At 31.9% G+C, this 23,745-nt stretch overlaps 1 protein-coding gene and 1 long non-coding RNA gene across 8 annotated transcripts; one reads left to right on the top strand and one right to left on the bottom strand.

Annotated features, from left to right (window-relative positions):
• Nucleotides 1–1,499: 1,499 nt before the first annotated feature.
• Nucleotides 1,500–12,877, top strand: LOC123890134 (2-dehydro-3-deoxyphosphooctonate aldolase-like). 5 transcript variants are annotated; one of them, XM_045939690.1, is made up of 16 exons: nucleotides 1,500–1,741; nucleotides 2,067–2,209; nucleotides 2,335–2,384; nucleotides 2,505–2,602; nucleotides 3,380–3,476; nucleotides 4,090–4,155; nucleotides 4,791–4,850; nucleotides 4,959–5,033; nucleotides 5,165–5,249; nucleotides 5,488–5,546; nucleotides 6,169–6,213; nucleotides 6,949–7,047; nucleotides 7,185–7,232; nucleotides 11,729–11,776; nucleotides 12,299–12,363; nucleotides 12,635–12,877. In XM_045939690.1, exons 3-15 carry the CDS (start codon nucleotides 2,352–2,354, stop codon nucleotides 12,353–12,355), a joined length of 870 nt encoding a protein of 289 aa, XP_045795646.1. In that variant the 5' UTR covers nucleotides 1,500–1,741; nucleotides 2,067–2,209; nucleotides 2,335–2,351; the 3' UTR covers nucleotides 12,356–12,363; nucleotides 12,635–12,877. The 5 variants fall into 5 exon arrangements, with proteins under 5 accessions (XP_045795646.1, XP_045795647.1, XP_045795644.1 ...); XM_045939691.1 differs by having other exon boundaries at nucleotides 1,545–1,741; nucleotides 2,054–2,209; XM_045939688.1 differs by having other exon boundaries at nucleotides 1,596–1,741; nucleotides 11,729–11,803.
• A 6,042-nt stretch (nucleotides 12,878–18,919) lies between these two features.
• On the bottom strand, nucleotides 18,920–22,196 carry LOC123888531. Of its 3 annotated transcripts, XR_006802153.1 has the most exons (8): nucleotides 22,115–22,196; nucleotides 21,757–21,853; nucleotides 21,491–21,567; nucleotides 20,965–21,047; nucleotides 20,408–20,523; nucleotides 20,238–20,261; nucleotides 19,882–19,946; nucleotides 18,920–19,246 (listed from the first exon to the last, which is right to left on the bottom strand). It is a non-coding gene; the product is annotated as an uncharacterized LOC123888531 (long non-coding RNA). The 3 variants fall into 3 exon arrangements; XR_006802154.1 differs by having other exon boundaries at nucleotides 19,882–20,105; nucleotides 20,408–21,047; XR_006802152.1 differs by having other exon boundaries at nucleotides 20,408–21,047.
• Between the last annotated feature and the right edge of the window lie 1,549 nt (nucleotides 22,197–23,745).

The following is a 23,745-nucleotide window of genomic DNA, read 5'->3' as shown; positions in this document are numbered from 1 at the left end:
TTTAATTGGACAAAAAATATTAATCTTACAACTAATTATTATATATTGATCCTTTTAAAAAAATGCATAATAATGAAATAGAAATTTTATAATTATAATCTTGTCCTTTAAAAAAATTATCAAAATATGATATATAGAGATAAACAATTTACATGAAAACTTCTAGGAAATTTAAATTTCTTTTAAAAATTTAGTTAGTTTTTGGAGACAATCCTTTTATTAGTGATTATTTTTAGAAACTATTCATTTTTATTTTTTTGGCGTAAACGAGGTATCCTCTACGCGCAATTGTATAATCTCTTGAGCATTGCGGAACCCAAAGTGGACATCAAGTTCTCCCTAAGCGTTTTAATGTTGTTGCATCCTTGTTAAGATAGGGATAGAGATTAGGATTTTAGTTTAGTTAGAAGAATTCTACGCCATCTCATTTAAGCGCTCATGAGTATTTTTAAAAAATATTTATCCCAATCATAAAAAAATTATATATCTAAGATCATTTATAACTTATGTTACCTAAGCCACTAACTTTGGTCTAGTGGTGAGGGGTTTGAGTAGTACACTATAGGTTCCTGGTTCGATTCTCATCTCATTGTAAACAAAAAAAACTTATGTTACCTAAACAAAGATATTTACCATTGTTTTTAACAAATTTATTTTACTATAAAATATAGTCTATATTTGTATCCATCAAGGGTAAAAGATTTTATAGAATTTTGTTTTTAGTTCCTATAGTTTTCCATAATTTTGCTTTTAGTTCCTAAAGATTTTTTTTTCGTAATTTTTAGTTCGTGAAGTATTTTTTGTCATGATTTTTTGTCACTATTTTTCATTCAACTCGCGCATATCATTCGGAATTTTAAATTTTTTTCTTCGGTCATGTTTAATACATTATATGAATCTCTCTTGCAAAAGTTTATTATTTTTTTAATAAGAGATGAATTAAATATGAATTTTTTAGTTTTTTGCACATAAAAATTCATAAATAATTTATTTTATGTTAAAAAATTCTAAATTTTTATCGGAGATGTTCTTATAATATTATAGACATGAATACAAAAAATCATTCAAAAATGTGAAAGTAAACAAAAGTTTTATTTAAAGTAGGGACCAAAAGTTGTGATAGGTAAAATTTTATGGACCAAAAAGTGCGAAAAAAAATATTTAGAGGCTAAAAGCAAAATTCCGAAAACTATAGGGATCTAAAACATATTTATTTGGAACAAAACATATTCTAGAAAACAGAACAATCTATACGCATACAAATAGCAACAAAACATATTAATACGAATAAACTTAAATAAGAAAAGAAACATAAACAATATTACTACCAAACTTACTAAATTAACCTAAATATCCATAATAAAATTTCTAATTTTTTATTAAAAATATACACGAGACCATTATTTGTCAATAAAATCTAAAAAAATGAATAAATAAATTTACAAGAAAAAATACAATAATTGGATTCAAATTCTCTCTCCTTCCCCATCTGTCTCCTTATCTCTCCTTCTCCAAATATGAACCGCTAGATCAATCCAATGGATGGAAGGATGTCTTCCCAAAACTAAATGACATGTATCTTCTCACAGCAAAAATTTTCCTCTTCATCTTCATCTTCCTCAAACAAAGTCAAAGTTTCAGGACCACACTCACGGGCTGGCGTTCACGATCCTTCCCCGCCGACGAAGACACTCACCGGTCGGCGTTCACGACCCTTATCCGATGACGACATTTGCTCCAAGTAAGTAATCTTAGATCACAAAAAGAAAGAAGCTTTTAATAGCCTCAACCTATTTGCTGTCAAAAAACTACTAATTAAATCTCAATCTGATTATGTCTTCTTTGCAAAACTAAATGACGAAGAGTCAACAAATTTCTAGTTTTTTTTTTTTTTTTAATGTTGTGGCGAGTCGACGGCGATTCAACAGCCTGCAAAAGTGCTTCCATGGTCATAGATAGAAGCATATGATATTGGGTCGAAGAAAGGGTTTTTAGTTACGATTGAGAAGTAATTTATTTTATTTTTTAATTTTTTTCTCTTTAAAATTTTGAGATTAATCTAACAGTCCAGATTTGGAGAAGGAGAGAGAAAGAGAGAGAGTTGGAGATGGAGAGGATCCACTTCCGGCCAAATCCATGTCTTTACTTATGAATCAGACACCGACAATTATTTAGTATCATCTTCACTATCAAGCAAGCTACATACGAGGTACTCAATCACATCACTCTCATCCATTCTCTTCATTTCCAATAACAGATCTCTCTCCAATGTACAACAATACAACACATATTACTATCTTTTTCATTGCTTCTGTGCTTTTCATTCCCCTGCAGATCCACTTTCTCAAAATATGGATCCTTCATTACTGTATCACCAGCTCAAGGTTCGTCATTTCTCTCTGATTATGAATTTATTTCATGTTAAATTTTGTGGGTCATCGTCAAAATGCAATTTTTTTGGTTTTAGTTGTGATGGGTTGTGTTTGTTTGTTTGAATCTATTAGGCTGCAGACCCGTTTTTTCTGCTAGCTGGTCCCAATGTGATTGAATCAGAGGAGCACATTATGCGAATGGCTAAGCATATCAAGACTATTTCATCTAAGTATGTTATTTCTTTTTAATTCTTATGTCTTTTTTTTCTTCTTCATAAATGGGGAAGATGAAGGTGATGATCAAATGGAAATTCTTTAGATCATTAATAATGAGGTAGGTAGGTAGGTGGAGTTGTCAAATATCTATTTGTTGTTTGTTGATTTCAGAATGAAAATTCTTTAAGGGTCTGTTTGGATTGACTTATTTGAGCTTATCGACTGACATAAGCACTTGAGAGACTGCTTGCAAGCGCTTATGGAACCAACTTCAAACATGTCCATAAGCTCTTTAGAATAGCTTATGAAAATAGTTTAGTAAAATAATTTGACTTTATTTTATCTTTTGCTATAGAAATAACTTACACATAAGCGCTTATCATAAGTGCTTAATTAGGGTGTTTATCCAAACATGGCCTAAGTAAATGTTTTACAACTCATCTTAGGTAGTAGGTACTTGGGAAAAAAAGAGGTGTTCTTGTTGTGTAATACTCTTAAGTTTGAAGGCAACTGCTTTGTAATCTTTTGGATGAAATTGAACATTTCTTACTCCCGATTTGAAGTAAAGACTTAGTTTTGATCCATTGTCAGTGTAAAAGTTTTCAACACTATCATCATTCAAAAGCATATGATAACTTCATGAGTTGAGATCTCATAATCTTAAACATGAAATATACAAGGTTGCATGGTAATGTGAATTAACTAGTAAAGTAAAATGGTTAGTAGATTTGACATTTGGCTGTATCTTTATTAACAGCTAACATGATCTTGAGTATATATGAATCTTTCAGATTTGGAATTCCATTGGTTTTCAAATCAAGCTTTGACAAAGCTAACCGGACATCATCAAAATCATTTCGTGGCCCGGGGATGGTTGAGGGATTGAAGGTTCGTATTTCTAACACTTATTTGTCATAACTCAACTTTGTGGTTTGCATCTTGAGGATTCTAGTTGTTATAATTATCTGATAACATGTGACAGACTAGTGTTTTTCTAGAAAGTTTTCATGACTTATGTTATACATGTGCAATAGAATATTGTATGATACTGACACAACCCCAAAAGCAAGCTCTAAGGGATAGGATCATCCAAGTCATTGTAACTAATAAGTTTCAAGGGGTACTTTCACCATTTACATGCCAATATTGGATCGTAATATTGTCCTAGAAAATAAAATACTATAATAACACTATTAAAATTTCAAGCCATCTAGTATGTTTGTTTGACATGTAAATTGCTTCATAACCATGTTTAATTATGTCTGTCCGCGAGGTGTCGGCTCAGTAGTAAAAGCTTGACTTTGTAGCCTCAAGGGACAATGTTCAAATCCCGTCGGGGACAGTTGTAAAATGGTAGTGCCACCTAATTAATAATAATTTCTCCTTCTCCAATTTCTTAAAAATGTTTAACTATGTCTATATGACAGAATTTTGCACTGGATTAAGCTCTTTTGTCTTAGTTAAATGAATTTCCTTCCCTAATTTTACTGTTTTCCCTCAGATACTTGAGAAGGTTAAAATAGCTTACGACCTCCCTATAGTGACAGATGTGCATGAGGCCATCCAGGTAAAATCATTTTAACTTTTCCAAAATATAAACTTATTCGTTCACATTTAATTTTTATAGAACTCATATTCAATAACCATGTTGCCCTTGACAAAACTCCCATACAGTGGTATTTTTGGCATACCAACAAGACTAGTTTGTTCTTAACTATATGCTGTTTGAAGGGATATCATATACATATTTGTCGGTTCGGACTTTGGACAAGGTTGAATTGCTACACAGATAAAATTAAAATAATGAAATAATAGATACCTAGATTAGATTATATTATTATATGCTTTTTTCTTGCATGCATGTTAGTTGATAACTTATGACAAAAGGAATCAGTCTATATAGGAACAATAACTGGAAAGGCATTTTGCTTAAATATTCCATTGGTTTAAAATTATTTCAAGTGTTGGCTGGGTTATCTTATCATCACTTATATTTTCCTTAACAATTGGCTTATACCTATTTGAATATGAAAACCTGAGTGGTTATACCTATCTTTATTGATAATTTCATAATATATGAATTGATCATATTAAATGATTGAATTGATTTTTCCAACATAACTTGCTTGGGGAGTGGAGCAATAATATTTCAGATTCTGACTCCTGATCTTCCTTTGACACATTTATCTTTTCTTTGGCCAGTGTGAACCAGTTGGCAAAGTTGCAGACATCATTCAGATTCCAGCATTCTTATGTCGCCAAGTAAATATTTATCACATTGAAATTCAATATCCATCATAGTTCGGTTGGATCGCTGTCAAATTTAATAACTGTGCTACATCATTTGGTTTATTTTGCTTCTAATGGCAGACAGATCTTCTAGTTGCAGCAGCCAAAACTGGGAAGATTATCAATATCAAGAAGGGCCAGTTCTGTGCTCCTTCGGTTAGTATTTCCAATTTCATTACTTACAAATTTATGACTTATTATTAACAAAATTAAGAATGACTTAAGCTTCAGAATAATGTTCCCTGTTTTAACTTTATTTATATGATTCTTAACTTTCATATATACAGGTGATGACAAATTCAGCGGAAAAGGTTCGGTTAGCTGGAAATCCTAATGTGATGGTTTGTGAGAGAGGGACAATGTTTGGCTACAGTGAGTTGATAACATCTTTTTTAAGGTCTTCTGTATGTTTCCAATTTCTGAAGCTCTTTGCAGTATTGCATGCGTGTTTTAACTAAAAAAAATGCCTTTCCGAGTAATGCTAATTATTTATATGTCCCACCTACTTTTTATGTATCTGAGGTCGAACTTTGCCTTAAATTGGCAATCAGTGAAATCAAAGTTCCCTTTGTTTTTCTGATCGATTAAATTACTTTTCCTTTTTATATAGATGATTTGATTGTTGATCCACGTAACCTGGAGTGGATGAGAGAAGCCAATTGTCCCATTGTAAGTAAATATTTCTTTTATAGTATGTTTCTCTGTAAGATAAACTGTTTGAAAATCTATGTATCCTTTCTTATTCAATAAAATGATAAATTTGAGAAGAGCACCAAGCTGTTAACACCTTTCAATATGGTAGAAGTTGCTTCAGTTGCTTGCTTACGAGGCATCTTATCTGAAAATATCACATCTCTCCCTAATTGTGTAGTCCCTGAAATTATTTTTTTCGATTTGGATATATTACCCACATGTTTATGTTTCTTATAATATCCTGAGAAGGCTATAACAAAAACATTTTACTTTGAGTTTGATATAAAAAGAATTGATTCTTTGTTGATCATTTGGTCAAATTCATCAATCATATCAAAACATATTCATAATTTAAAGAGTTTTTTTCTTTATCTTCCTTCTTTATCTAAAAACCTTAGAACTTCAACCTGCCTATTGATAGTAGTGAGATCGAACACCATTCTACACTATGCCCTTACTAAAGACTATAGAGAACTATTCTTAAGCAGCCTTTTGGCATTGGTCTAAGTATCCCCATAATGAAGTTTCTTTTGCCACTAATTCTCTTTAAGCGCTGTTTATTTTCTGGAAAACTCAAAATTATAGAATTTTGTCTCAGGTGGCTGATATAACCCACTCACTACAACAACCTGCTGGAAAGAAGGTATGTTTAATACTGTTAACTCTCATGTTTATCTGAACATGGTTTTGCAACCTTTTTTTGTTCATTATCTTAGCCTGTGATGCTTCTAAAGATCACAAGAGTCAAATAAACTTCTATTGTTCAAATGTTCACGTTGACAATAACTTGAAATTTGTGGGTTGTTAGTGTTTTATTACAAATAATGTTGGTATTTTATATTTTAAAACACATCACATTAATCTTTATCAACCACTGACAATTCTTTTTCTTCCGTTCTCTTTCAAATCTTTTCCCCTTTATTTTTTATATTTGCATTGTCCATGTTACTGTGACTGAACACAACATGCACCAAAATGGCCTAGTTTAATTTCATTGGGAGTCTTACGGATCATAGTTTTCTTTTCAGATTTATGATGTTAAAACTTCATATGTGTGGCTTCTATGCTTTGTTTTTCCGCTTCCGTGTGTGTTTGGCAGACCTACTTTTATGATATGCTTCATCAACATGATAAATTAGTTATATCATTTTGTATGTTGTTTTATCTGTACCTTGGAGTCTCGCATGATCTTTAAGTATATTTACCTTTTTTTCTGAAGTTAAACATGATTTCATTAACCAACAGCCGAGACACAGCCACTAAAAGTATATTTACATTGAATCCAACTATCAAAATCTGACTTCTTCGATTCCTGTTTTTAAATAAGTTTCTCAAAATGTTACTCTTGGTTGGATTAACATTATACTTTCATCTACAGTTGGATGGAGGAGGTGTTGCAAGTGGAGGTCTTCGAGAACTAATACCTTGCATTGCAAGGACATCAGTTGCTGTTGGAGTGGATGGGATCTTCATGGAGGTACAAACAATAGTTAGGCCTATTATAATTTGCTAGTTTTGTTTTAAACAAAAGTGTTTCAGGGTAAAATTCTATAATAAATTGACCATGCTTGTGAGTCCGAAATTGTTTTGCTAAAAGATATTTTGGGTTTTCAGGTGCATGACGATCCGCTGAATGCACCAGTAGATGGTCCAACACAGTGGGTGAGTTGTTGCTTATAGTTGTTCTAATTTATAAACACCATTTCTGTAGAAAATAATAAGTGAATACTGTTATGTTTTATTCCTCAGCTCAAGGCTGGTTTAAATAGGAAGAGTACAAACATAAAAGGAAATAATAGATAGGCTTAGAATCTCCTAGAAATAACAAACTAGGAAACTAAATATTTTCCAACACCCCCCCTCAAGTTGGTGCATAGATATCTATCATGCCCAACTTGCCGATGAAATGCTCAAAGGTGGGTCTTGCTAAGCTTTTGGTCAAGATATCTGCAGTTTGCTGACTCGAAGTTACAAAAGGTAGACATATGATTCCGGCATCTAACTTCTCTTTTATGAAATGCCGATCGATCTCAATATGCTTGGTTCTGTCATGTTGAACTGGGTTATGAGCTATGCTAATAGCGGCTTTACTGTCAGAGTATAATTTCAATGGAAGCTCAATTTTCATCTTAAGCTCTTCTAGGACTTTGTGGATCCATAATCCTTCACAAATACCTTGAGCCATAGCTCTAAACTCAGCTTCTGCACTACTTCTTGCTACAACTCCTTGTTTCTTGCTCCTCCATGTCACAAGATTACCCCAAACATAGGTACAATATCCGGAGGTTGATCTTCTGTCAGTGACCGAACCTGCCCAATCAGCATCGGTAAAGATAGACACATTTCTTTCATTAGTCTTCTTAAAAAATAATCCCTTTCCAGGATTTGCTTTCAAATATCGCAGTATCCTATAGACTGCCTCAAGATGTTCCTCAAAAGGAGAATGCATAAACTGACTTACTACACTAACCGAGAAAGCAATGTCAGGTCTAGTGTGTGCCAAATAAATCAGTTTCCCAACCAATCTCTGGTACCTTCCAGTATCAACAGGAACACTACCTTCTTCCCAAAGTTTTGCATTAGGATCCATGGGAGTATCTGCTGGTCGACATCCACTCATTCCTGTTTCTTTCAATAAATCTAGAATGTATTTTTGCTGGGAAACTACAATACCATCTTTTGATCGAGCAACCTCCATACCAAGAAAATATCTCATGGATCCCAAGTCCTTGATTTCAAAGTCTAATGCTAATTTCTCTTTTACTCTTGCCATTTCAACTATATCATCTCCAGTAAGGACGATATCATCAACATAAACAATTAGGACAGCAATTTTTCCATCTTGGGAGAACTTTGTGAACAAGGTGTGGTCAGCTTGTCCTTGAATGTACCCTTGTTTCTTCATGGAATAAGTGAACTTTTCAAACCAAGCTCTAGGAGACTGCTTTAATCCATACAAAGACTTATTTAGTTTGCATACATTTGATCCAAACTTGTCTTCAAAGCCAGGAGGAATGTCCATATATACTTCTTCTTCTAAATCACCATTGAGAAAAGCATTCTTAACATCCAACTGATGTAGGGGCCAATCTAAGTTAGCAGCAAGAGACAAGAGAATTCTGACAGTGTTCAATTTTGCAACAGGAGCAAAAGTCTCTGAGTAGTCTATACCATAAGTTTGGGTAAAACCCTTAGCCACCAATCGAGCCTTGTACCTTTCGATTGACCCATCTGAATTATACTTCACAGTAAACACCCATTTGCATCCAACCGTCTTCTTACCATCCGGTAGTGTCATAACACTCCAGGTTTTGTTCTTTTCAAGAGCTTTCATCTCCTCAAGTACAACTTCCCTCCACTTTGGAACTTCTAGAGCAACCTGTACATTTTTTGGAATCTCTACACTAGACAATTTTGAGGTAAAGGCAGAAAAAGACGAAGACAAATTTGAATATGATATAAAATTGGACAATGGGTATTTAGTGCAAGATCTAACAGGTTTTCTAACAGCCACAGGATCATCGATATCGGGATACAAAATACGACTCTCAGAAACAGAGATAGACTTACCTTTTCTTTTTTTTAGGAAGTTGATCATCCCCCGGTTCAGATTCATGACAGTGTTGAGATGTGGACTCATCACTTTCTTTGTGATTCTTTCTCACAAAAACCTTTCCTTTCCAAGTCTTGTTTCCTGCTTCAAACCTATTATCTTTATATGACTCATTATTTTGTGGCATTTCAATTAGATCATCATTATCATTGTTTTCAAGATTCTCATTGTTTTCTTCATGAGAAAATGTAGGCTCGGATTCACCAAGCTCACTACTCATAACAGGAGTAGGATTAGATAAAGAATCATGGCCATTTTTCGTTGGTGCAGAAGTATAAGTCTTAGAACTTTGTGATACCGGCAAAGATAAATTATTAAAAAAACTCATGTCCTCAGTTTGAAACGAGTTAAAAAAACTCATGTCCTCAGTTTGAGACGAATCTTCATTTAAATTTCCCCCCTGAAGATGCGTGTCAAAAAAAGGTTTGTTTTCAAAGAATGTAACATCCATGGTGACAAACATTTTCTGATTTTTTGGATCAAAACATTTATATCCTTTCTGGGTTGGAGAATACCCAACAAAAACACATTTTATAGCACGCGGTTCAAGTTTGCTAATATTCTTATGTTCATGAACAAATGCAGTGCAACCAAAGATTTTTAAGGTCAAATCGTTTGAAACACGATCATTAGGAAAACATTCTTTGAAAATATGAATTGGAGTTTTAAAATTAAGAACTTTGGAGGGCACTCTGTTAATTAAGTATGCAGCAGTTAAAACTGCTTCACCCCACAAATAATTTGGTACTTTACTTGCGAAAAGTAAAGCTCTAGCCACCTCCAACAAGTGCCTATTTTTTCTTTCTGCAACTCCATTTTGTTGGGGAGTGTTAGGGCATGAACTTTGATGCACAATTCCATTTTCACGAAAAAAATCACTCAACATTGTGTTAAAATATTCTTTGCCGTTATCACTTCTAAATACTTGAATATTTGTTTGAAATTGATTTTGCACCATTTTAACAAAATCTTTTACGGCCTGACAAACGTCAGATTTCCCCTTTAACAAGTACACCCAACAAACTCTTGAGTGATCATCTATAAATGTGATAAACCATTTTTTATGAGAAAGTGTACTCGTTCGGTTAGGGCCCCAAACATCACTGTGAATAACAGAAAAAGGTTTTGATGGTTTGTAGGGCTGTAATGGAAAATGAGAACGATGATGTTTTGCAAATTCACATGCTTCACATTTAAACAAAGATAAATCCTTATTACGAAATAACTCAGGAAATAAGTGTTTTAAATAAGGAAAACTAGGATGACCTAATCGTGAATGCCATAACATAACATCATCATTATTATTATTCAGAACTAAAAAAGATTCAAAGCATGAACTTATTGGTTTGGAAGGTAGTTGTGATTCAGGTTCAATGTCGAAGTAGTAGAGTCCTCCACTCTCCTTAGCACTACCAATCATCTTCCCCGAGTTCAAATCCTGAAAAACACAATGAGTACGAAAAAAATTAGTTTGACAATTTCTATCTTGGGCTAATTTACTGACAGACATGAGACTACAAGATAGATTTGGGACATGAAGAACATCTTTAAGGGTTAGACTTGGAGACAACACAACCGAACCTTTACCCGCAATGGCTGAAAAGGATCCATCCGCAATTTTTATTTTATGGTTACCTGCACATGGACTATAAGAAGAAAACAGAGTAGAATCACCTGTCATGTGATCACTTGCACCCGAATCTACTATCCAAGCACGACTGGGACTGACACTAAAAAGGGCAGAAGTACCTTTGGGGGCAACAGAGCCAGAAAGAGTGTTAGATTCAAGAATTTTGTACAGTCTGTCTAGTTGTTCCATCGTGAATGAAAGCTGAATTGAAGAAGACTGATGCTCTTGATCAGAATTACTGGCTTGGAATGTATGACCCTCACCTCCACCTTTGTTCTTCTGATTTGAAGGTCGCGGAAGACCATGTAATTTCCAACATTGAAAAATAGTATGTCCCAAACGATGACAATATTTGCATTCACGACGGTATTTGAGAGTGGAATATCGTCGTCGAGAATAAAAAAACGTCATAATTAATAATCTTAGCCAAGTAGTACCGGAAGCAGCAAAGAAAAATTAACACCGGTGAACAGTGCGAACAGTGCGCGTGAACAGTAACCGCGTGAACAGTGCCGCCGTGAACAGTACCAATAAATGAACAGTTCAGATGAACAGTACCACGGTGTGAAAAGTGCCGCACACAAAATCAGTTGTCGTGGTCAGATTGTAAACACGACGGCGGCTAGGGTTTTGCGGAAGCGAGACCCCCAAAATCGGGAGCTCTCGATACCATGTAGAAAATAATAAGTGAATACTGTTATGTTTTATTCCTCAGCTCAAGGCTGGTTTAAATAGGAAGAGTACAAACATAAAAGGAAATAATAGATAGGCTTAGAATCTCCTAGAAATAACAAACTAGGAAACTAAATATTTTCCAACAATTTCTTTAGCACGTGTTTTCCTTTGAATGCACCGAATATTTATTATCAAATAGAGTGTTTAATGACGTGTACACAAAATCCCCTTATTTGACAGCCTTTGCGCCACTTGGAGGAACTACTTGAAGAGCTTATTGCTATATCTGTAAGTTGTTGCTGGAAATTTATAAAGGTTGCATAATGTATTAAGTTTTCATATTATAGAATAGAAATACTGAATTTTTAACCATGTGTTCTGCAAATAAAGATATTAATGAACATCATTTTATGATAAATTTTCATTTCAATCCATACTGATGTTCTGTGGTGATCGGGAGGTTGGTCAATGAATGATCGATGAAATTGGTATGTCAAAAAAGATAGGTTCTTTCTACCTCCTAGGTCAATGTTGTGTCTGTTTTAATAATTAAATTGGTAAGTTAAAAATTAAAAAAAAAACTCAAAATATATGTGAGTTGAGAGTTGCAGAATGAGAATCCATACCAGAAGATACCCCCCCATGTATGTGTATACATATACTTACCCCCCCACCATGTATAAGCCAGAGACCGAATGTATTCTAATGTATAGAGCGCGGTGCACACATAGACAAACAATTTGAATGTTCTGTTCCGCTTTTAGTTTTAAGTCTGTATATTTGATTTAACTCCAGCTTGATTAATTGTAGAGGGTAAGCAAAGGGAAGAAGCCATTTAAGATTGATCTCACGCCATTTCGTGAATAAGAAAAATGGTAAGAAATGCTTTGTTTTTCTGTGTTTTAGTTTCTCCAGCTAGTTGACAATCCTTATTTTTTACTTTTTGATCATTGGAAGGATGTTCTTCAAACCTTCAAAAGGATTTAAAAGCAAATATTTTGTATAGTTACATGGAATATCCTTAAAAAAAAACATATGATTTATATGCATCCATTGATAAAGACTTCAAATGAAAAATTAAGCATTCAATTAATTATTTTTTTGTATAAAAAAAGAAGTTTTAATTTATTTTTTGTGTGTCTGCAGGTAATATATGTCCCTCGGCATTGTGCTTTTAAGATTTTTCAAGCTTGAATTCAAAACTGTCTTCATTTTGTGGCAAAGTTCAAGCTCTTCCTCATAAGAAAGACTGTTTATTCTAAAAACTGATGTTTGTCATGTAGTAACACTCCCAACTGATGTTTGTCACCAATAATGTTGTAGGCTTAACCTGGTTAGTTAACTAAAGTTGAGGCAAATAAGTATAAAATATAGTTACCGTAAATTACATATATACTTTATTTAATTTATATATGAACTAAGATTTTCCCCTCAAGTTTCAATTGCGTCATTTTAACCTCGTAAGTTTTACAATTGCTTGATTTTAGCTTCCAAGTTTCAATTGTTCGAAATTGAACAATTGTGAAACTCATGAGGTTAAAATCGAGCAATTAAAACTGATGGTGGGGGGGGGGGGGGGGGGGGGGGGGGGGGGGAGGATTTTAAAATTGTGAAACTTGCCGAGTCAAAATTGCATTTTTAAGTCAATAATAAAAGATAAAATAAAGATTTTAAACATTGTCAAAGACAAAAAGTTGGACATTTAATTTAAAACCTTCATTTTGTTTTACTTTGCTAAAGATAAAAAAAAAAAATCTCCATTTTGTTTTACATTTAGCGATATTACGATTGTATTCATTAATTATTTAACAATTGAATGTGTAGCATACAATGCAGCAATTTCTGGAACTTCATCAATTCTACATAGTCTTGTTAGGGATTTGGATTGTGTGCAGTTGACTGCATGCAGTCATCAAATCTAGACCGCCTGATCAAACAAAAATGGCACAAATTCAAAATATGTTGATCAAGGTTTTAAATAACGGTAATGTTCGTGTTAAGGTTTTTGCGATTTCGGCTGTTACGGGTGTTACATTACAGATTGCGGTTGTCGCGGTGTGAATTAACCATAATGTTGCACACAAATCTTTCCTAAAATTATGCATATTATCATATAATGTACAATTAAACATTGTTTTCATATAAAACCGAAAAACATAAATCAATCAATACTGGTACATTCCAAAAAAGTCAAAATAGGAGTAAAAATTAGTGGAATTATTCACTTTCCTAACCCAACCCAATTACAGCCACTTTCTCTCACTCACCTCACCTTGTGCTTTCTTTCTAGGTTCTTCTTTCTCATTTCTTTTTCAGAGATCAGAAACAAGTTCACACACACCAAAAATCTCATCTCCAAAGTTCAAACTAACACACACAAAACACTCTATTCAAAGTCCAAATTTTGTTTCTAAAACTCATATTATCTCTGTTACACTTCCAGAACAACACCCAAATTAAGAATGACAGAAGGAACAAATCTAAAGTTTTCACGTGTAACGGTGTGTTTCGCGGTCGTAACGGTGTTATATAACGGCGTTTCACTGTGGTCTTTTTTCTCACCGTTAAAACGGCCAATAACAGTATCGGTGGCTGTCATTACCGTTTTGTAACGGCTGATTTCGCGGTAACGTTCCTTTATTTAAAACCTTGATGTTGATAAGCACCACCTAAAACAAGTTGTTGTGTGAAAGAGATAAAAAATTGTTTTTATTTGGTGTTGCAGTAAAAGAGAGGAAGGAGAGGGATAAAGTTTGTGGGTTTTTTATTGGGTGTTGATTGACCATAATAAGTATAGTGAGATGGCTCAATCTAATGGTGAAAAAATTGGTCCATCATAGACCAATATATGAATTTGTCCATGCTAAATGGATCCCTAAAATACTTTGATTATCACATAGAGTTGAAAACTTTGTGCATTTTATTTGCAAATCATCTAATGATGATCTGACATTTGTCTATTGTTTCTTTGATTTCCAACTTATTAAAGATTTGTGTCAATAAAGAAACAATATCCGGATAAATTTTCTTGCTTTGTTTTCTATTTTTATTTAGTTTGCAGCTACTTATGGTTAGATATGAGTAGTTCACTCACTTCCATCTTTGAGGTCATAGAGTAGTTCATAGCATGCTCTCTCGATATTGTTTCTTGTGCTTTTGTTGATTGAGATTAGTAACAAGTTTAATTATAGTTCTCTATTGTTATTCATGTTTTATCTATAAGGCTCGATCAAAAACCTAAAAGATAAGTCAATGTATGTCCAGACCTATAGGCTATGACCGAGCATAATGGGCTTACCGTGTGTCTCGGGATATGCTAGGAATTCCGACATGCTTATGTGGATGGCTTCGTTAATTGCTTGGAGAGGGAATATTTGCAATGTGGTCAATTATGTTTATAAATTATTTTTTCATGACGAGTATATTAGAACAAATTAAAATTCAGTGCTTGTGATGAAATTTATAATCATAAAGTAATTTTTATTAGAAATAAAATATTTGTTTAAAATTACTTTTATTTTATTATTTTTTTATGAGTTTAAAATTACTTTCATATCTCTATATTTTTTGAGAAAAAAAAATCCAGACAATATCTTTGTCCAATATTTTCTCATGTTTTTACTTTAAGATAGTAAGTATAAGATTCAGACTGTGCACATCCCTTCATCCTATTTTCTTCGCCTATTTTTACATTATCTACTTCTAATCTAACTAGTTACCATGCCGGTGCGTTCATACGGATCAATAATTGTACATCAATTATATTATATTTCGTTGAGTTAATGAACAAAGTAATTCATACTCGTAGAAACAAAAAATACTTATGCTATTATATTATTGATATTGTTTAATGTATTTCCACCAACTTATGTAAACTTGAAAGTAGAAACAACTCTACAAATTTCGAAAAATTTCTTTATAAGATAATTTGTAAAAGTCGAATAAAAAAGTTTTTCATGATACTAATAATGTTTAATATAGTTTTAAAAAATTTAAAATACTAAAAAAAAATGTTATTCCCAGATTATCCTTAACACCATCTGATGTCAGAATTCCTTTCAAATTTCAACTTCAGCAGTTTCCTATCACTGTCTCATTTGCCATGACAATTAACCCGAGTCTGAGCCATTCACTGAAAAATGTTCGAATTTATCTTCCGCAATTAGTATTTTCTCATAGTCAGTTATACGTTGTTGTGTCAAGAGTCACATCGCAAACGGTTATATAGTTTTCAAAAAATTAAAATACTCAAAAAATGTTTGATATAGTTTTGGAAATCGAAATACCAAAACTAGTTAAAGTTGTTTTGCTTATCAATTTTTGTTTTTTGTTTTAAATTGGTAATGTTCATATATCAGCAAGGTTGTCAGAATCGGACCGGTCATCGAACCGGCGAGCTCACCGGTTCAATTGGTCGGACCGGGTTCAACCGGGGTCGAACCGTTTTTAATTAAATATATATTTTAATTAGGCAAAATTACACTACAGGTCCTTTAAAAATATATATATAATTTCTAAAAATATATGAATAATTGCTCAATATTTTACAATTTCACACATTAAAAAGATAAAATATCACAAGTCAAAATAAAATAAAATTTATAATTCAAACCAAATTAGAAATTATATAATAAACTAAATTCAATAACACAAAATAGCAACATAACATCAATTGACAACATACTGCCTTCAAAAAAATCAATTCCTACGATGAAAAACAAGTTTTTCCTATTCCTACGACGTGTTGTTTTGTTTCAGTTTTTTTTTTAAAAAAAAGTAAAAACGACGTCATTTTGCCCTGTTTTTTTTTATAAAAAAAAAATGGCAGAACTGCTTGGACCGTGCCGACCGGTTCGCCGGTTAAACCCGATTCAAAACCGGTTCCTACGTTTTTTTGCCGGTTGGTTTCCTATCCGGTTTTTGCTCATAACCGATCCGTTTTCATGACCGGTTCACGGTCCGACCGGCCGGTCCGGTTTTGATAACCTTGTATATCAGTCTACCAAAATACTACAGTCCACTACTTAAATAGCATAATATATCCGCTACCTAGCTAACGTTTAAAATCTTGAAAATTTCTTGTTAAGGCATTGTTTTTTTTTTCCTCAAAATTCTCAGTTTTATAACGTTCGTTACTTAAGCTGACGTTTAAAATCTTAAATTTCATGTAGGGTGTTTTCTTTGTCAAATTTTTCATTTTTACAATGTTCGTTGCTTAAGTAGCGGAAGAATAAAAAACAATCGTAGGACATGCGAGAAACTGGTGGAATGACAAAAGAAAATCTCATAGTTTATAGAGAAATCTGTTGGAATTAATTTAACATTAATCACATAAGACATGCTCAACAATAATAAATATTAAATCTATAATCGCATAATCTATCCCCTCTTGTAATAGGTTAGGGCTCCCAAATTATCGCTTTTGTTAAAGTATTTCCAGGCTCTTTCTTTTGTTTGTTCTGCCCATTTTTTTTATTCACCGTGATTTTATTCCATTAAATTTTTCCAATAAGGTTTTTAACCAGGTAGATGCTATTTTTTCCCTTGATTGTTTTATATTGAGTTTTTGTCTAATCCCCTAATAGTTGTAATTTCTCTTTATTTTTCTTTTATTTAATATTTCTTTTGTCAAGTTCTTTTATTTAATTTTAATAGATATTTATGCCTTTACTGAAAAGAAAAAAAAAATTAACCCAACTCCCGATTTTAATCATTAAAAGGCTCTATTTGGTAAGTTCATATTTTGAGCTTATAAGATCATATATGTTTTGTAAACGTTTTTCAAACGGAGCTTATAACTTATTTTTCAAACGCTATTTCAATTAGTTTATGAACTTATAACTTATAATTTTTCTTTCAATTTTACCACTATCATCATACTTGAAAAAATATTAATTAATCATATTTTTTTATGTCATTTCATATTTATAAGATAATTAAATCGGCAATTTTATCAAACACTACAAATTTAATCATCAATTTTATTCCTTACTAGCGGCCAAACAGGTGTGTTCCGCGCCTGTTTGTGTGATCCACGTTTTCTATTTTATTAACGTAAATAAATTAGTTTGATTTTTATCTAAACTAATTTGTGAAAGAGGATTGTGTTAATAAACTAAATAATTATCATTATATAATAACAAAAAAATAATTTTATAATAAAGTTTATTAAACTTAATAAATTTATTTTTTTTACATAAATGTTTATTAACCCAATCCTAATTATTTTCTAGCGGCCAGACAGGGCCGTTCCGCACCTGTATGTGTGATCCATATTTTCTATTATGTATGTTGAAGATTATTCTAAATTTTTTATGAATAATTGACTTATGGAAAAATTGGGATAATGAAAAATTCATACCAAAGTCATGTATCCTATTTATTATATGTTTAGATGTATAAAAAATCTGCTTATTATAGTTACTTTCCCTTCTTTTCTTTTTTTTTTAATAAAAAAATAACATTTATTAAAGGGTAAAATTGGAATAATGAAAAATCCATACCAAAGTCATGTATCCTATTTATTATATGTATATAAGATAACATTTATTAAAGGGTAAAATTGGAATAATGAAAAATCCATACCAAAGTCATGTATCCTATTTATTATATTATTATATTATTATATGTATAGATGTATAGATGTATAGAATAGATAAAATTGGAATAATGAAAAATCCATACCAAAGTCATGTATCCTATTTATTATATGTATAGAATAGATAAATTAAATTAAGGCAAATAATGATTATCAGCCTTTGCCACTATAAGAAAGGTTATCAGCTATCCTATCCAATATTTTTTACGAATAAGTTAACATTTTCCATTAACTTATACTACTCAACTAGTATCCGGACCCGTGCCAAGCACGGGTAAAAATAAAACTACAAAAATAAACATTTTAATATTATTTTTTTTATAATTATCAAATAAAAAAATGCTTAATAAGTCACACCGAATAGTTTTGTCTTTAAAAATGTTAGTTTTTAATTTGCATACAAATTAAAATGCGTATAAATAAACAATGACTTATAATTCCAAATAAAATTTAATTTTGGACCAAAATATCAATTTTAGAACGGAGAACGTAAATTTTACTTTGATGAAAATATAGAGATCAAATATACATTTAAATTAAGTTTAATTATAAAAATAACTTAACACAATTCAAATAATAACTTTCAATCCGAAACTTCACCTACACAAAAGATATATTATAGTGAATTTATAATGCTCAAATAATTATTATGATATTACTTGTACTATTGTTTGGTAGCTATAATTTAAAAAGAAGGTTAATACCAAAAAACTCAAAATCAATGTACCTAATTCTTATACCAATTCAACTCGGTTTTACCAAATTGTTATAATGGTTCAACTCGGTTTGATCTTCCTTCTTAAGTCGAATCATGAACAATCCTAGTTATGAGAGCGAAAATATAAAACTCATGTTGATGAAGCAATTAATATCAGAAGAATGATATTGAGGACATTTACTATAACAATAATACTAAATAGAGTCACTCACATATAATGAGTGTAAATAACTATAAGTACATTGTTTTTGGGGTCAATCAGAAATACACTCTTAAATATGGTACTAATAAGGACGCACCACAACATTCACAAATATGTATAGATATTTTTGAGCATAGGACTCAGTCTTACAAAAATAGAGAAACACACATCTGATCTAATTGATCCACTTCATAGAGAAACAACAAAAGGGTAGCAGAGAAGCCTGTAAAATGTTGGAGTCTGTCCAGCAAAACAAAATTAGTTAAAATAACACTGAGGTGGAGTTACCCTCAGATTTGTGTTGTAATTACGGTGTCAGGGAGAGCCATGCCATGGATTTATCAATTGTCTTATTAATGATTATTACTGGATAAGTTGTTTGATATGGTGCCCTAGCAACAATTCTGTAGAAACACAGTCATATATAGCTTGAGACTGTTATAATCTATCACTCTACTTAGGTTTGAGACTAACCCAACTTCACAAACCCCGATGAATATAGGATAAGCTCTTATGTCACGATAGGTTCTATATCAAATTCAATCCTACAAAACCACTTATCTTAATCTGTGTAGCACTAACACTTCTAGTCGAATCTGTGTCTGTTGTCTAACATGTGTCAAGTGTCCATGTAATTATATTTAATTATTTTCTTCAAATTATTATTACCAGCATCGACATGTTCGTGTTAGTGTTTTGTCTAGTGTTTATATCATTGATCTTTACTAAAAAGCCCATCTAGATTCTAGACTTTATTTCTAACTGTCTTGAGATTTGAGTTTTTTTATTTTCAATAAGTGAATTTTATTGACAAAAGATCAAACAGTCAAATACATTAAGATTTTCATCATTTGATTGAGAGAGATATGGCTTACCTATTCTTCCTTTTCTCCAAGAACCGATGAAGTGAAGCTTTCCTACTTCTTAGTCATTGGTAAATCTGAATATATAATAACAAAAGTCATGAATGCAAAACACACAAAATAAAACCATAAAGCCATATGATTCAAATCAAGCATATCCTCTAAAATATTATACATCCAAATAAAAGCAGCATAGTTGTTGGTAGAAAAGACCATAATATCCTTGGCTTTTTCATCTGAAATATCATCAAGCACAATCATAGCCATTTTGAAAAGATTGCAAATAACCATATAAATGGTTATAGCTCAAAGATTTAATGGATACATACATAAACAAAAGTTCTAAAAGGAAAACAAATTGAACGCACCGCTTCAATTATGTTTGAATAAATCTGCATAAATGAATAGAAAAAAATTCAATGACCATAAATGAATAGATGAAATGGTCAAATTTTGGATTATAAAAGAGAACTTCTTTTAGCACTATACATGTGAATGTAAAAGAAAACAATCCCAAATGAGTTTTTAGCATGAATACCTCAGACTCAACCGCATAATAAAGCTCAAAAATGATTTTGATGGCTTAAGGAAGGTTTCTTCAACACACCACTGATTTTGATGGCTTGAGGAAGGTTTCTCCAACACACCACTCACCTATCCAAAAATTGCAGCAGGTATCACCAAGACAATTTGAACCACTTTAAATGCATAAATCAATTTCAACAATAATTAAACCTTATCCCACCATCTATGTGAGTTACATAAGTTGAACAACTAACAAAAATCAAAGTTTCAATAAAACTATTGATAGATGAAAAGAAGAACGAAACCCCTCTATAGCTAAAGATTATAAGGGTGAGAAATCAAGTTATGCCAATTAAGACCACCACTCACGGAATTTGAATCAATTTTCAATTAAACAATGATAGCCAATTAAGAAAGTAATTGGAGGTTCTTTCAAAACCAAACTATAATTTAAAGAAAAAACTTGCAAATAACATTCTTAGTTTCCTATTTTTCTAATCATACCTTCTTTTATCAATCTTATAGCTTTCCGATTCATAATGTAATTAGTTTCATCGATTTATCACTCACCATGACCATCTTGAGCAGATTCTCTTAGCGACTTACCATCTCACGATATTGCTTAGTTTTCTTCATGCCAATCAGAGAGATGACTGCGTAAAATGCAAATATCAGAGATGTTGATGTTCGAAATTCAAAGTCTTCTAAAGGATGACTTTCAAGTATACCATAATGGGGTAATAAGTTCAAATATATAGCATGTGGCAAATTAAAAAAAACAAATCAATGGAAGAAACATCTGAATTCTTATGTTGTATTTCAACTGCTAAAAATATCATATTCACTATGTCATTTACTCAACTTACATCCTCATAGTCTACATATATAGATTAAAAATGTCAGTCTACATATATAGATTATTAAAAATGTCCATCTTTCTCAAGTAACATGATTTTAAGATGGACACTGAGATATTTACATTAAAAAAAAAAATAGTAACAACAAAAGAACTATAAAATCTCAATGATTCATAATCCAAATACACCGATACACAAAGATATACATAAATTTGAATGAACAATCATTATAATCATACCTCTTCTTTCAATAATCAAGCAATTATGTTCCCTTGTCTATTGGATCAGATAGTAAAACACAATATGTAGATTAAACCTGGAATTTGTAAACAAAACCACACTATTATGTTTCAAAAGAGAATTTCATAAATTAAAATAAAATATCAAATCAAATTTTATTTGTAATCATTAATCTACAAATCAATATATTTAAAAATAAGATTCATTTATTCTAATTTTAAATAATAAACCTTAAATAAAGAAAAGAAGGAATGAGAAAACAAACATGCCTGCATTCTCTGGATCATGCGGCGAAATCTTTGTTTCATAAGAGGATTTTGAAGCAGCATGCAGCCCATTCTTTTTTGTGCACGTTCATCCAACTATTTATATTTATTGACAATGAAGAAATTGATTAGGTACAATCTAGTGTCTACCGACTCTATCATACCACCTTTTGGTTATAAACTATTTACATTTCAAACCACATGAGAAAGAGTAATATAAAAAGAAAATAATTAGTTCAACAATAGGCCCATGCTCGAGAGTTTCTTCATGAAACAAAAAACTAAACTTCTTGGTTGAGAAAAGGAAACTTTTAAAGCAGCCTTCTTTTTCATTAAGACTAAAAAAACCTGCATTACCTCAATTTTGTAAACAAAATAGAAGAACTTTCATATTTTCTTTGAGCATGTTAAGGAATCATAAGTATTTCATTTTGCTGCAATGAAAACATAAACACCAATAAGCAAAGAAGAACATAAGCATCAAAATATCAACTAAACATCAAAATTTGGATATATCCATCAAAAGAAGAACTCATGTGTCCATCAAAACCAGCACTATATAAAAGTGTTATTGATGGAGATTGTTTTGTTATCATAAAGTTGATTATAATATGTTGTTGTAACTATAGCTCTTAGAATTCACTTGATGGAAAAAAAAAAGCTTTGGAATTCTTTTTCATATGTAGAAAATCCTCAAATACAATCCCTGCAAATACACATTGGACTAACATATACCAAACATGTCAACATAACAAATTAGACAAATATTTAGATTGTGGCAAATCCTTGTATTCCTTCAGTTCAATATGTCATAGAGAAGGTCAAGTTCTAATGCTAATACATCTTTAAATGTATAGTGGAGTCATTGAGAAGAAAATTGTATTAGACAAAATTAAAATCATATATTAAACTATATACTATTAATCACAACTTGTAGATCATGGCATGGTAAGCTTCTAAATGTGAATATGGTCAAAGATCATTTCAAATTGTGTGAAAAAGTCCAATTATTTGTGGTTGTCGGTCAATATATAGTCTACATATATAGATTAAAAATGTATATGTTCCTCAAATAACATTACTGTACCATGAAATGTATCAGCAAAATGATCAAATCAAATTTCATTTCTAATCAATAAATTACAAACCAATATATTTTTAAAAAAACATAAGACTTATTTATTCTAATTCTAATAAACCTCAAAAAAAGAAAAGAAGGAAGGAGAAAACAAACTTGCCTGCACTCCCCGGAACCTGCGGTGGAATCTCTGTTTCAGAAGAGTGTTTTGAAGCAGCATGATGCATCCCATTCATGTATATCCACCTTCACAGAGATTGGAAAAACATGGTAAGATGCTTAATCAATGCTTAATTGTCTATGTATCATTCATGTCTATGTACCTTCATGTCTAAATTGATGTCTATGTATATTCATGTCTATGTATAATTTGAAAAGAGAAAAAGGGGAAAAAATAGGTCTTCCCCAAATGTGGCAAATCTCTCTCACTTGTTCAATTGAACATAATATTAAATGAAAATCAAATCAAAACTAAATCAAGAACTAAATGCAAAATGATAAATTTCATTATTCATTAAAACGAAATCAGAGCAATAAAAAACCCAAAGAATTTGCATCGAAAATTTCATTATTCATCAAAACAAAATTAGAGCAATCAGAGCTAGGACAATACCATAACGATGCAAGGCGGAAAACGGCGAGAGAAGGGAGAAGATGCGAGGATGACGATGGAGCTGAGACGCGTGAGGAGGATGAAAATTTTATGACGAAGACGACGCAAGGCAGACAACGGTGAGAGAAAGAGAAGATGCGAGGAGGATGGTGTTTTATGCGTGTGGAGGAGGACGGCGGCAGAAGAAATAGTTTTGAAAAATCAACCTTAAACTTGATGCTGAGAATGACGATCTGAAGCAAGTGATAATATCATAAAAATTTTGCACGGTGGGTTGTAGTTGGAAATGTTTGAACT

This window comes from Trifolium pratense, linkage group LG6 (genome assembly GCF_020283565.1).
Source record: "Trifolium pratense cultivar HEN17-A07 linkage group LG6, ARS_RC_1.1, whole genome shotgun sequence".
Taxonomy (NCBI): domain Eukaryota; kingdom Viridiplantae; phylum Streptophyta; class Magnoliopsida; order Fabales; family Fabaceae; genus Trifolium; species Trifolium pratense.
This window is presented reverse-complemented; position numbering and strand designations above follow the sequence as displayed.

Coding starts and splice junctions, on each gene's coding strand:
- LOC123890134 (XM_045939688.1), top strand. CDS start 2,352: ATGGATCCTTCATTACTGTATCACCAGCTCAAG. Junction 5,250..5,487: donor AGGGACAATGTTTGGCTACA/GTGAGTTGATAA, acceptor CTTTTTATATAG/ATGATTTGATTGTTGATCCA. Junction 7,048..7,184: donor TGGATGGGATCTTCATGGAG/GTACAAACAATA, acceptor TTGGGTTTTCAG/GTGCATGACGATCCGCTGAA.